The following is a 14,462-nucleotide window of genomic DNA, read 5'->3' as shown; positions in this document are numbered from 1 at the left end:
CGCCAGGCCTGGGGTCGGGGCAGGAGCCTCCAAACCCCACTGCAGTGGTCTCGCCACACCATCGCCAAGTCTTCTTAGAGGGAGATTTGTGGCCCTCAGCCCTCCTCCTCTGTCTGCTCTACCTCCAGATGCAACCATGGGAAAGGCCAGTTCCATGGAGGGGTCCCAGTCATAGTCTCCTTGGTGGAGAGGGACACGTGCAGCACCCACTCCCAGGCACGGGAGACGCCTGCAGGAAACCTGGGCTAGGACCGGAACCGCCCCCCCACCTCGCGCACCCGGCTTTGTGAATGACCACTCTCCTTCCTGCCTGCAGGCCACATGGGCTGGGCGGCCACCGAAAGTGCCTGTCACTCCTCTGCTTAAAACCCCCCTCGGCTCCCCGGGCACCACAGGGTGAGTTCACGTCCCCCAGCTCCTACCTGCCTCTCAGCCTGTTTCACCACCGCTAACCTACCCTTTCCTCCCAGCAGCATCCCACTCTTGTCTCTGAGAATAAGCCACCGCATGTCCCCTTCCACACCTGTGCTCGCGCCATCCCCTCCACCTGGGATGCCCTTCCCTGCTCTTCCTCCGCCTCCACCTACTCAACCTTGAAGACCTGAGCTAAGATCTCCCCCTCCCAAAACTTTCCCTGGCCTCCCCACCTGGTCCCCCAGAACTTCAGAGTTCTGTGCGCACATCTTTGTCCCTGCCCCCCACATCCCTACGCACCAGCTTCCTTCCCCCACAGCCGTGTGTCCTCCTGAGCGGCCAGTCTCCCCTACTAGACTGGGGTCCCCCGAAGGAAGGGACACGGGTTCATCCCTGCATGCTCCGTGCCTCATGCTTTGGGCCTGGCACACAAAAGCTCAGCAAATGATTTTTTAATGAATCCGGGGGATTCGCTAATTTGATTAGAGGTGAGGGGTGTGCAGGGTGGTCAGTGGTCAGGGAGCAGGACAGCCAGGTGGAGAGGTACACAGAATAACGGCCATCTTCTCCACTCCCATTTCCTGGCAAAACCTGCTCCTGGAACCAGCGGTCCTCTCTGGCCTCACGTCCCCCTCAGGGACCTCTCCTTCTCTCCTTACTTAGGGTCCTGCCATCTATCAGTCAATGCCACCCACTGAAGGCATTACCTCTCCCAGGCTAATTTACATTTTAATAACATCTAAAAAGCCCAAAGGAAATGAATTCTGCAAGGGGGCTCTGGCACGGGGGCTGGGAGGGCATTCTGGAAAAAGCAAGCACACAGCTTGCTCAGTCGTCCACTGCCAGGCCAGCGGGCTGCAACCAGACACACCAGGGGCAGGACACAGACCCCCCTTCCCTATGGTGTGAGCCCAGGCAAGGGCCGCCCTCTCTAAGGTTCAGTTCCCCGCTCTGTAAAGTGGGGATACCAGAAGCGTTGTGGGGTTACATGAGATAAAGAATGTGTCATGCTTGGTGTGCAACTCAGAACTCGCTGCATCGTTCCTGCTGCTTTTCCAAAGCAAAAGCTGCAGAGCTTGCAGCTCCCACAGCCAGTTCCTGCACTGGTTCTCCAGGGGCCTGGGATGGTGGCTTTGTTGTGGCTCCTGAGTACCTCCCCCGCCTCCACCACCCCCCTCACTCCTTCCCTCCACCCTCCACCTTCTTTCCCTGCCTCCCTCCCTCCCTCCAAGACAGAGTTCCAGGGAAAACTTTGCCTAGAGATTTCTCAAGCCTGTGATAAGGTCTGGCCAGCAGAAAGCTCTTAGCAACCCAGGCTCCCAACCCAGAGGCCCTTCTAATGGTTTCAGAGAAACAAAAGAGGGACAGATCGCCTTCAGCCCAGGGTGCCAAGAGGGCCGGCTCTCCCTTGGCTTCCAAGAAGGAGAGTGGGGTTCACAGGCCACTTCGGAGGCCAGAGTGGTGGCCTGGACGTAAGACACGCGGCTGCCAGATCTCGGTAATCACAGGCCCCTGGCTGAGCAGGAAGAGCCTCAGCAGTCACTCCGCCTGCCTCTGCCATGACCAAGCCTCAGAGCGGGGCACTCCTGGCCGGTCACTGGGGGACCAAGCCTCGCCATTCAGGTGCCCCCTGTCATCTAGGCCAAGCTCTCAAAGTCTCCTTTCTGGAATTCCCCCCGCCACCCACTTTTCAATCAGTCCTTGGCCTGGTTTCTACTAGAAGCCTAGAAAAACCCATTGAACGGAAACTCATCCACCCGGAGCCTGCCATGAACCCAAGGGAGCTCCAGGTCTTGTTTGGCCACCTGTGCCCCCTTAGGCAGACCTTCTAGGGCAGTGGTTCTCAACTTGGCTGCACATTAGAATCACCTGGGAATCTTTTTAAAATCCTGATTTCTGGGCCTCATCCTCCGGAAATTCTGTTTCTTTGTTACTAATGTTGCGGCCCCACCCCATAACAAAGAAACAGAATTTCCGGAGGATGAGGCCCAGAAATCAGGATTTTAAAAAGATTCCCAGGTGATTCTAATGTGCAGCCAAGGTTGAGAACCACTGTCCTAGGGCCTCAGTTTTCTCCTCTGCAAAATGGGGGGGGGGGACCCCATTACATCTCTTTAGAGTCCCTTCCGGCTCTAGAAATCCATGGATCAACAGGAAGAGGACATTGCCTACGCAGCAACACCAGGACAGAGGTTAGGCCTGCTGCAACCCTAGCCAATGTTATATCTTTACACCTGGTACCCCAAAGTCTGGACCACACCCTTAACAAGTGCTGGGGAGGGACTAAAACCCCTGGCCTCAGCAAGCTCACAGTTACGCAGTCAAGGTCCACACTCATGAAACAATCAGCAAACATCATAGGTTAGGTCTGTGCCTGCGGATGGTGCAGCAGAGACTGGGGAGCCCCAGGGACTCTGAGGCAGAGGAATCTCCAGACCCTGAAAAGGCCAGTTTAACAGAGCGACTGGGGCCCTGAAATAGCCTCAATCCATAGCAACTTCAATTTGTTCTCAGATAGTATAAAGACTATGGCAGGAAGGCTGACCCAGGGCCATCAGAGGACAGATTTGTGATAATAAAGAGTTATCAGGTACACAGAAATCCCCTTTCCCAGAATCCCATATTTCTCAGAATCCCAAATTTCCCCTGCATTCCCGCAAACAGACCTTTCACCTGGAGGTTGGCAGGGCAGGCATAAACAGCATTTTCTTCATGCAGTTGGACAAAAAACCTCAAAAATTAATTATTTTTTGTCCCCTTCCACCAACACCTTTCTTTCTGGCTGCTCCACGTCCTGGAAATTCCCCGGGTCCCAGATCATAAAGCTATTAGTTCTGAAATCACACTCGGGGTGTTTAATGGTTTTCTGCAAAGGCCTCAACTAGTCAAAGATACCCCTTTCCATAAGCCCAAGAGAAAAGTGGATCTGAGCCCCCAGGAGTGTCAGATGTGTCTGGAGCAAAGGTCAAGGTCATTTGCCAATGGGGGACTGGGTCTTGCTGTCCAGAGTCTCAGGCAAGACTGTGCCCTGGGCCTGTCTTCCCTACCTTCCACAGGGAACCAGGATGATTCAGATCAAGGTTTAGATCTTTATTTGGCTCACTTTTCAAACGAAAGCAGGACACCCAATTTTTATCACCATTATTTGTCCCAAGCATATTAAAATAGCCAAAACAGAACAGGAAGCGAGGAAAGCAGCTTTTCATCTGCAAAACCAGCCTGACAATAACAGCACATAGAGGCCTTTAGAAGAGAGGAACTCATTTCTTCCACCAAAGGGGTCTGAGTCAGTTCTGAAGGCAGCGCGACAGCAGGAGAAGCGGGTTAGCTGTTGGACAGAACTGCCTAACACTGAAGGCCATGAAACCCCGGTGGTGGGATGGGGCGGGGGCGGCGTGAATTTGACATTACGATGAACCACCCCCTTCCATGACACCTGCAAAGCACTTTACTTCTTTTTTTCCATATTACTTCCACATTACAGCACCCTAGAAAGGTTGAGTACTAACTCCATTTTTTACAGATGAGAAAAGAGAGGCTCAGAGACACTGAGGGGCTGGCCCAAGGTCACACAGTAAGGAACAGAGTCAAGAGCCTCCAGATCCCCAGCTCTGTCAGGAAAATGTCCATGTGATATTTTTACTTTGCCCAATTAGGACCATTTTTAGTTTTTAAATCTTTGTGATGATCTGGATTGGGCCTTGGTCTTTAAAGTAAAAAAAATATATATATATATATATATATATATATATATATATATATGGCCCAGGGAAGGTGCACATTTTACATGGAGTGTGTGGCACAGGATCATCCCAGCCCACAGTGGCCAGACAGAAGGCCTGGGGGGCAGGCTCAGCCCCTCGCCAGCTTTGGGGACGTTAGGAACTATTACCTCCCATCCTCTCTAGGCCTCTGCTGCTGCAGCTATAGAAAGAGGACCTCAAGGGCTATCATGAAGATCAAATGAGTAGATATATATGAAACATTTCTTATATGCCTGCCAGAAAGAACACACTCGAGGAAGGTTAGCTACTTCTGTTGTTTTTGTTGATTTCACTGTTGGTTCCTTAAAAGCAGGGACCTAACACCTGGCAAAAGGCTGGGAACTGCCTTCTTATAAATTGGGATTTATTAAACGAATCTAAATTCAGGTTAGGAGTCATTCTCATGTTCCTAGAAAGTGTGGAGCGCCATGGAGGCAGAGTGCTGCACCCGATGACCTCAGCTGGCTCTGGAGTGAAACTCTGAGCCTGGGGGCTTCTTCCCGGGGATTTGTGTGAGCACCCACCCAGCGGGAGCCTCCCCACACCCCCTCTGCAGTCAGCCAGAACCTTCAAGGGTCTCACCTTCTGCCTCACACAGGGGCCAGTAAGTTTAAGCCTGAGCCAGGAACTCCATGTAAAATGTGCACCTTCCCTGAGCTCAGGCAGGGCAGAAACCAAAATGCAGCCACCACCTCGTGGACTTGTAACATTAAAGTTACAAGCATGCCCAGTGCATGAAATTTGTGCACGGGTATGGTCCCTAGGCCTGGCCTGTGATCTAGGCCATCTTCCCCAGCTGCCTGCAGCTGCCCCACCCCCTAATGCCACCTACCCCCAGTTCCCCGTTTGCCATTGGGCAATCGGAGCCTGCCGGCCAGGGAAAGGGACCAAGAGGTGGTCAGTGCACCTCATAGTGACTGGTCAAGTGGTCATTCTGCTGTTAGGGTCAATTTGCATATTACCCTTTTATTATATAGGATTATTATATAGGATAGAGGACTGGTGCACGGGTGCAGGCCAGCAGGCCTGCCCTGATGGGGGCCCCGGATCAGGGTGAGGGTCCCCACTGGGGGGCGGGCGGTTGGCAGGCCGGCTATGCCCCCGATTGAGGTGGGAGGCCTCTGCTGGGGGGCAGGGCTGGGGTGAGGGGCCGTGGGCAGTTTGCAGGCCTGCCCTAATGGGGGCCCCTGATCTGGGCGGGGGCCTCCCCTGGGGGGCTAGCCAGGGCGAGGGGCTGAGGTCATTCTGGTCTCTGGTCATTCTGGTTGTTCTGATGTTTCAGTCGCTGGGCTTTTATTATATAGGATAGTTTTACTTTAAAGACCAAGGCCCAATCCAGATCATCACAAAGATTTAAAAACTAAAAATGGTCATAATTGGGCCAAGTAAAAATATAACATGGAAATGTTCCTGACAGAGCAAAATTTCCTTTTGGAAAAATAAATGACCCCTCCCTGAAGCTGCCTGTGAGCCAGGAGGGCCCCCGCTCTCCCTTACACAGCCCGGGGAGGCTCTGCGAGGGGGGCAGAGGGTTGGACAACTGAACGTGGCACTTCCACCCCCTCCTGCCCAGGTCAGTTTAAGTGGCCCAGCTCCCAGCCATCCTCCCTGTGATCATCAAACCACAGGAGGCGGGAGGGAAGAGCGACAGAGTCAGGAGGCCGGGTCTTGCTTGCCCAGCCTGCATTCCACATGGCTGGGTGACTTTCTGCCGCTTACTTGGTGCCTCTGTGCCTGCTTCCTCCTGAGCGGAGTGGGGATGGCAACAGTAACCTACACCATGAGGTCCTTCTGAGGATGACATGAGCTCATACATGTACCGAGCCCTCGCCAATGCTGCAGGAAAGTCCTGGTGTGCTGTTTTTGACTCCAGAGGTTTCCTGTGCTGTTCCCTCTGCCTGTTACCTCTCCTCAGCTCCCTCCTTTCACCTGCTACCTCCCACTCACCCTTCATGATTCAGCTTAAAGTCGCTTCCTGACCCCCTGACTATATCAGTCCCCTGTTGTCATTCCCCAAGTTTGCTGTACTTCTCGTTTTATAACCCCCAGGACACCCATCGTCAGCATTTCTTTAATTTTCTGTCTTCTGGATGTTAATAGCTAACACTAGCTGCTTCACGTGGATCAGCTCGTTTAATCTTTATAATAATTCTTTTAAGTACTACTATTATCAATCCCAATTCATGGACGGAGGAACAGATGTTCAGAGAGGTTAGGCAACTTGCCCGAGAACACACAGCAAGTAAACGATGCAGTGCCATCTGTCTAATTCTAAAGCTGGCATTCTTTAGAGTCGGCACCCCTTGGGACTCAAGGGCCATATCATATCGAGAGAAAGCCACTTCTGGTAAGGGCTGTTGGCCCTTCAGGGAAATGGGGCCAGTGGTCCTGCCTCAGTCACACCTTGTTCGGCCCCTGGGCTGGCCATCTTGCCTAAGCAGCCCTATCTGATGTCAGACACCACATGTAAGAAGCCCTCCTCACCAGCACCCTCCACCAAATTATTTATGTGGTCCCCAGCTCCAGCAAAGGCCACAGGGAAGTCTAAGCAGGACACACCCACGGTGTCGCCTTCAAGGCAAGCAGCCTTGAAACACACCTCAGTGCCAGGACCACAGACACACAGATAGGAGCCCTCCACCTCGGGGGTGAGAGCAGAGCAGAGTGGAACCCCTGCACAAGAGGCCGGGCAGGTGGATGAATGTGTGCTCTGGGCTCAGACAGCCCAGGCACAGAGCGCCCCTCCCCCAACCACTAAACTTGCCACCTTGAGCAACTCACCTACCCTCGATGAGCCTCAATTTCCTCCTCTGGAAAATGGGATCATCCGCTGACAGATTCAACCTCATGGTTGTACTGGGTAAGTGCGAACATGCATGCCCAATGCCTGCTTAGTAACTGTTATTCTCTCAATGATGGTGATTAACCCTCACAGGATGTAGACCAAGCATGTCAAACTCACAGCCCGCGGGCCGCATGCCTCATTTATTTGGCCCGTGCTAGCCTTTGAGTTTGACATGCTTGATGTAGACCACTATGTGATCGGATTGAGAATGTTATGGCTTAAAGTCAGAAGATGTGGGTGTGCATCCCAGCTCTGACCCACATTAGCTCTGTGACCAGGCTGTGGCCATCTCTCCACTCAGACTCCATGTAGTCCTCTGTACACAGGGGGAACCCCACCGTGGGACCTTCGAAGGGGTTCGGTGCAGTAACCCATGCTTGTAGTCTGTAAACAGGACAGTCCTGAGCAAGCCGGTGCCTCCCACCAGGGTGTTAATTGGAAGGAGGGTGCCAGCCAGAAACCAATTCCGAAGTCCCTCCAGGGGCCTCTGTCAGGGAGCAGAGGGGAGGGGCCCGGAAGGTTGGGCGGCAGCTCCTCCCCTACTTCCCACCCTCCTCCCCCACTCTTGCTCCTTCACAGCTGGTCCCACACTCCAGGCCCACAAAGGGGAGGCTCGTTGTAAACAGCTTCTTTTCATGTGGAAGCCACTGGATTTACATCTGTCCTTTCCTGGCAGGGCCTGCTCCAAGCCAGCTGCTCTGAGGCCTGAGTCTGCGGGGTCCACCGGCAGAGAAAGGCAGGGGAACAGAATAAACTGATCTGGAGACGAGGAAAGGAGAGGGTGCTGTGCACACTGGGAATGTGCACATTCTCTCATCTCATGGACACCAGACAAATTCTGTGGCCAGCACATCCAAATCAGATTCTGGCTTGTGCGGTGCCAGGAGCCGGCGGCAGCTGAGGCCATGTCTGCTCCAGACTAGCCAACCGGGAGAGAAATGGAAAAACTCACTCCATCACTGAGCTGCCAGGGCCTAGTGCTGCCAGGCCGTTGGTCCAGCCAGCGTCCACACTCCCAAACTGGCCGAGCTCAAGTCTAGGCTTACTCTCCACAGGGCCACCCAACTGTGGGGTGATTCTGGGGCCCTGGGGAGCCTCACAATCCGTCCCACGAGCCTCTAAGAGATGCCATAGGTGCCAAGGTGGCAATGCCCCTGGGCAAGAGAACATAGGCCTGTGGATACCCTCAAATAACTCACCAGAGCTCTTCTGGAGAGTGAGTTTCATTGCCTGTAAGGAGAGATCATCAGGAAGGAAAGAGCCTGCATTTATTGAGCAAGGAGGATAGACCTCTCGCCTGGACCTCAAGACTCCTTGCTCAGGACATCTCCTTCATCTCCATCTCCTCAGAGGTTCTGGACAGTGGGCGCAATGGCTTACGCGTTCTTTCACCCTAATGCCTACCTAGCACAGGGCCTGGTCTCGAGCAGGGGCTCCAAGGGTGCTAGCTAAAGAAATGAGTGAATGTTGGCCTCACACCCTCTGCATGAGAATGCTCCATATCTGGAAGAACTGACAGGAAGGAGGAGGTATAATGAGAGCATGAAGTAGAGAGGCAGAACCCCCACCCCCAAGTGCGGGGAGTTTGGTGTGTGCCTTTTAACTGAGGTTCTGTGACATGCTGGCTCTCACATCTCTTCTCCAGTAAGAGCCAGACAGGAAAGAGGTGCTGGGGAGAGGGAGGTTGGGGGGGCGGGGGTGGAAGAGAGGGAGGAATGGGGCCTAGGCATCTCCTTCATAGGCTAGATTCTGGGTCAAGGATTTGGAGGTAGAGAAGCCTCGCAATCCCTCCCTTCCCATCCTGATCCTGGGTATAGCTAGGGCTCCCATATACCTTCAACCCCAACATCTGTTTCCAAGGGAAGAGGCTGCCCAGCAGAGGGAAAGCCAGACCCCAGCCGACCAGGTTGGCCTGTACAGTGGGGTCACTGGAGTGGGCTGCCTGTGACTGGGCTGCCTGAAATCCCCTCACAGGGCGGCCAGGGGTAAGGAGCACTGGCCAGCAGTCAGGAGCACCAGGCTCCAGACCCTTCAGCCTCCAACTTGCTGAGCGACTTTAGGCAGCTCCCCATTCTGTGCCCTGGGCGTCAGCTCCTTCTCCTGTCAAGGGAGAGGGTTGGATGATTTGACAGCACAGACATGCTGTTCTCCTACAAGCCACTCTATAGGGGCCCTAGAGTCACGTGGTCTTTGTCCAACAATTAACTGTTACTAGTTACCTGGGAGAGCAACACCGTCCTCGTTCCTATCACACTGAGCAGGCGCCAGGGCTGCCAGCAGTGCGCTTAGCTCTGCTAGGACAGGGGCAGGCGAGAGAAGGCTGACCTGAAGGAATAAGGTCCAGGAGTGGCTGACATGCTGCTTGTGGACCTGAAATCAGGTCCCAGAGAGGGAGTGCTGGCCTCCTCTTTGCCCACATCCTCCAGCTTAGTTCTTCTGAGGTATGGCAGGCACTCCTGGGGCTCAGGGTACTGTATTCCTGACAGCTGACCCACCAAACCAGCCTCGAGAACTGGGAAAGCACTGAGCTCACGGGCTCTAGCCTAACAAGGCACACCTGGGAGCCAGGACGCCCAGTCACACCGTCACCACCTTTCTTACCCAGAAGCCCCACCTCTGGTCACATCACAGACAAAAGCCAGGACATCACACCAAAGGGCCTTTGCTCATAGCCACTGACTTGTACTCTGCACACAGTGCTCACCGTTTTCTTCTGCTTTGCTTTGTGTGTGTGTTTTTCCAGGCGACGGCAGTTTAGGAAAGGGTATTAAGAACAGGGGAAGTACTGCTAGTCTGGCATCTTGCTGACATGGAATACAGATAGGAAAATTACTAAAAGCAGGCACAAGAACTCAAAGAGTAAAATCACCTGGAATAAAATCGTCTTGTTACTAGGAAAGCAGCCCTACTGCCTCTCCCCTGACTTGCCCATGGAAGGGTTCTAGACTGAACCTGGGAGGAGGTGAAGCCCGGCTCTCCTGGGGCTGGCCAGGGTCAGGGAAGCTGTTACTGGCCCCTCCCACTCCTTTCTCTCTCTCTTTTATTCCTTTCTCCTCCTCCTCATTACATAAAGAAACTAAGGTCGCTTATGAGACACACACAATAAAATAGAGTTTGAAACGTCATAACCAAGAGCAAAGCCAGCGGGCTAGAAGGTCACCATCTGCATGGCTCTGTATCTCTAGTGCTGATTAGGGCAGAAGTCCCTCCAGGACCTACCCCCTCACCCCCAGGCTTTATATGTAGCTCCACCAGCTGCACCCCACAATGAAGGGGAATAGGGATATTCCTGAGAGGCAGGGTGGTAAGGGGAAAACAGAGGCCCGCCTCCCCTCAGGAAGTGCTACTGACCATCTAGCAGCATGTCCCTCTGATCTCGCCTCCGCTTTCCAGGATCTCTGGACTAACAAGATGATCTCTTGCAAGCCGCACCTAACCTCTGACACAAAAGCTCAGTCCAAGGGGCAGGGAGCTAGGCTCCCCCAAAAGGGATGACCTTGTGCCTGGAGGAGGAGCAGCAAGGGCTGAGGTCTCACCCTCTAAGCCAGCGGTTCTCAACCTATGGGTCACGACCCCTTTGGGGGTCGAACGACCCTTTCACAGGGGTCGCCTAAGACCATCGGAAAACACATATTGAATATATAATCACATATTGTTTTTGTGATTAATCACTATGCTTTAATTATGTTCAATTTGTAACAATGGAAATACATCCTGCATATCAGATATTTACATTACGATTCATAACAGTAGCAAAATGACAGTTACTAAGTAGCAACGAAAATAATTTTATGGTTGGGGGCCACCACAACATGAGGAACTGTATGAAAGGGTCGCGGCATTAGGAAGGTTGAGAACCACTGCTCTAAGCCATTGCCACCCCGGTCCCCCGCCCCCAGTTTGTAAGTAGTGATCCCACCTCCCAGATGTCCTTTCGGGGTCTTCTTCATATCTGTCTTGTAACCAAACCGACTCCCAGAGAACAAAGAGCCCCCCTATTCCGTGAGAGCTGGCTTCCTTGCTGAAGCTGAAGATGTCTAAAGGCCCAGCAGGAGGAACTCTAGGCATCTTCAAAACCAATTCCTCCATTTCACAGATGGGAAAACAGAGGCCTAGAGGTGGAACTGACTGGCCCGGGTCATACGGCCTTCTTAGTGGCTGACATAGGACTAGAGGCCAGGCCTTCCGACTCCCAGAGCACTGGCTTCTTCTGGAACTTGTAGAGGCACCTCCTCCAGCAGGCTCCCAGGCAGCAGGCCTGCACGCAGGCCCCTCTCCTGCAGCCGCCTGCTCTGCTCCTCCAGCCCTCCCCACAGGAACGCTGTGAAGGTCTGGCAAGGGTGAAGAAGACAGGGTTAAAGTGGAGATTTTATTTAATCCCCGGAGCTGGCTTAGACTGATGCCACGTTGGTTAGAGCAGGAGGAGAGAGACACAGAGGGTTTTGGTGGGGATGGGAAAACAGTACTGAATACTCACTGGGCATTAAGAAGGCAGGCCTTCCCCGTGGGCTTAACAAACAAGTACCCACCTTCGTGGACTCCCTACCCCAGGGGCTACCTCCAAGCACTGACCCTCTACCATGGAAATAATCCAGTCTCCAGGGTGCTCAACACTGCACAGCAATGGGAAGGTCATAGGCCACAGATACGACAGACCTCAGGGCAAACCCCAGCTTTGCTACTTACTCACTGTGTGACCTTAAGCGAATCTTGTATCACTCTGAGCCTCAGTTTCTCCCTCTGTTAAAGGTGCTAAACACACCTTCCTTGTAGGCCTCCTGCGTAGGTAGGCATCCTGGCTCATATGCATAAAGAGACGCAGGGGAGGCACTGAATCAAATCTCAGTGCCATTATTACACATCTCACATCCTTTATCTCTCATCCAGGCCTACCCATTCTTCTTCTTCCCTTTGACATTAATAACCTTAATAATAATCATCCTTCCCAGATGAATAGCCTGTGTAGCGTTTCAAAACACTAAGCATCCTACTCGCTGTGGGTCACGGCAGCCCTGCCAGTAGTAGCCAGAGCTAAGGTGGACCCCCAGCCCCCAAGTTCATCTTCCCACAATATTTCCAAGTCCCAGTTTTGGAATTGAGCCCAAAAACCCTGAACAAATATGTTGTCTTGTAGCAGATCTCATGGGGGCCTGGGTGGCCCCTGACTTATCAGATGGAGCCAGAACTACCCCTCCCGTTGCTACCATGGCTGACCCTCCACCTGGTCCACTGCTCTGACCAGAGCAAACTGCCCTTCCCATTTGGCCTCCAACTCTCCAATCCTGAGAGCCAGCTGGACAGCGAGTGGAGTCTGGCCTTGGGTGCATGGATCGCCAAACCCAAGGCCAGCACCCAAGGCCAGCGTCAGGCTGTGAGCTCCTCACAGGGACAGAACTCCCTCAAAAGTGTGGGTTCACATCCTTGATTCATTTGTTCTTCAACTGCCCAGCACTGCCCTCAGGATCCATATCATCATCCTCATATTCCACAAAAGGAAACTGAGGCCCAAAGAAGAAGGGCCCAGGCAAGATCACCCAGGGTTTGGGTAGAGTGGGGAAGTGAGTTCAGGTCCCGTTAGTCTCCTGACCCTGGGCACCTTCCAGTACCCTGTCTGCTTTCCTCTTCACCCCTTCCTCCTCACAACCGAGAAACCCCAAAGTCTCTCCAATAAACCTGGCCCCCATGGCAAGGTCCAAAAACCCTCTTCAATGTTGAGGCTGCCAGAATGCCCATCTTCTCCTCCCTGGCACATTCCCTCCCCGCATCTTCAAGCTGGTCACCTCTGAACCTTTCCTATCCCCACTAGCAACTCCCGGGGCTGGGGAGCGCCTTCTCCAGTGAGTGGCGTTGGCGAAGGGCCAGAGTCCCTGGGATTGGCGGCAGAGGCCGGCAGGTGTGGTGGGCTTTCCCCTCCAGGGGCCTCCTCTGGGCGGCAAGCCCATTCCCACACCGCTGCCAGCACCAGTCCCTGCCAGCGCCTCTCCCCGGGGCGCGCTCCAAGGGGGGACACCAAGGAGCTGCCCAACACTGCTCTCCAGGGGTTAAAAATGCAGCATCCGAAACAAGGGTTAAAAATGCAGTCCTGGGGTTGGGCCGGCCAGGAGGCTTGTTGTCCAAAGCGCCACAGCGGGCCGCCAAAGCCGCATCCTCCCCCTTCCCTCTGCGGTCCTTGGGGGCCGGAGCGACTCCAGCGACTGGGGGAGCTAAGGAGGCGCACGCCGCACCTCCCCGGCATCGCGCCCCCTCCTCCCTCCCACCCCCGCGTCCCCGCAGCCCGGGCGGAGGGCTGTCGGCGCCGGCGGGTCCCGGCCGCTTACCTTTGTGACAGTCATGCAGGAACTCGGGGCGCTGCCGGGCGCGGGCGCGGCGTGCGGGGGCGACGGCCGGGGTCCGCCTGCGGCCCGGGCGGCGGCGGGAAGGGGTCCCGCGCGGTTCGCGCGCTCGCGGCCGGGGCGGCTCTGGGCGGGCTCCCCACGCCCCGCGGGAGGCTCGGCCGAGCCGTGGGGCCCGCGCTCCGGGCGGGCGGGCAGCGCGCAGGGACCGCTCGTCGGCGCTCGCCCGCCGCTCTTCGCTGATGTCAGCCCCAAATGTGCATTTATAATAGATGAGCCTCTTTCGCCGCAGGAAGGCGAGGCAGGAAGAAAGGGAGCGAGGGAGCGGGCCCGGGCTGGGGGGCGGGGGGAGGAAGAGGGGCCGGGAACTCGCTACAAAGGAGGAGGCGGAGGGAGGAGGGGGAGGAGGAAGCGCCCGCCCGCCCGCGGCCGTGCCCCGCGCCTCCGGCCCGTGTCGCTGGCCGCTGGGCACCGCCGCTCCTGGGCCTGGGCCGGGCGCCGGGGCGGGCGGGCGGCCTTAACCCCTTCCGGCCCGCGGGCGCCGGGCGGCTGGGCGAGCGGGGGCCTGGCACCTGCTGGCCGGGGCGAGGGCGGCAGCCCGGGTTCTCAGTGCCCCGCTGGCCCGGGGGCGCTGGTGAAATCACGCGCTGGGCGGCCGAGGCGCCGCTCTGGCCGAGAAGACCGCCGGGTCGCCCCCTGGAGGTTCGCCAAGTCGGCCCGCGGGCCAGGAGGGGCGCTCGGCTCCGCGGAGAGGGGCGTGGCAGCCTCCAGCCCCGAGTCCGCTGCGGCCCTTCCCCACGCAAACCCCGGGCTCAAGGTCGCCGAGTGGCTTGTGTAAGAGATCATTTGAATCCAATTCTCCAAGCGATTAGCTGGCCCAGGGGGAGCAGAGCCAATGTTACGGAGGAAGAAACAGCACGAGAGTGGAAAGTGACTTGGACAAGGACACGCGGTGGGACTGCCCCCACGCGTTTCTCCGCGACCCGCGGCGCGCAAGCTCTCCACGGCCCTGGTACCCGTGGCGATAAGAGATGCCTGCTAGTGGCGGGGCGGGCCCTGCCCCAGGTGTGCAGCGCAGGTCGGGAGAACACAGGTGCGTCCTGTGAC

At 55.5% G+C, this 14,462-nt stretch overlaps 1 protein-coding gene across 1 annotated transcript in view; it reads right to left on the bottom strand.

Annotated features, from left to right (window-relative positions):
* The window catches only part of CORO2B (coronin 2B), a 133,977-nt gene extending 120,280 nt beyond the window's left edge, over window positions 1-13,697 (bottom strand). Inside the window, exon 1 of the mRNA XM_036305910.1 lies at window positions 13,341-13,697. Within this exon, the coding sequence (XP_036161803.1) occupies window positions 13,341-13,355 (15 nt within the window). The 5' untranslated portion in view covers window positions 13,356-13,697. The remainder of the gene's footprint in view (window positions 1-13,340) is intronic.
* Between the last annotated feature and the right edge of the window lie 765 nt (window positions 13,698-14,462).

The sequence above is a fragment of the Myotis myotis genome, unplaced genomic scaffold (assembly GCF_014108235.1).
Source record: "Myotis myotis isolate mMyoMyo1 unplaced genomic scaffold, mMyoMyo1.p scaffold_m19_p_1, whole genome shotgun sequence".
Classification (NCBI taxonomy): Eukaryota; Metazoa; Chordata; class Mammalia; order Chiroptera; family Vespertilionidae; genus Myotis; species Myotis myotis.
The sequence above is the reverse complement of the archived record's forward strand: the minus strand, read 5'-3'. Positions and strand labels throughout refer to the sequence as shown.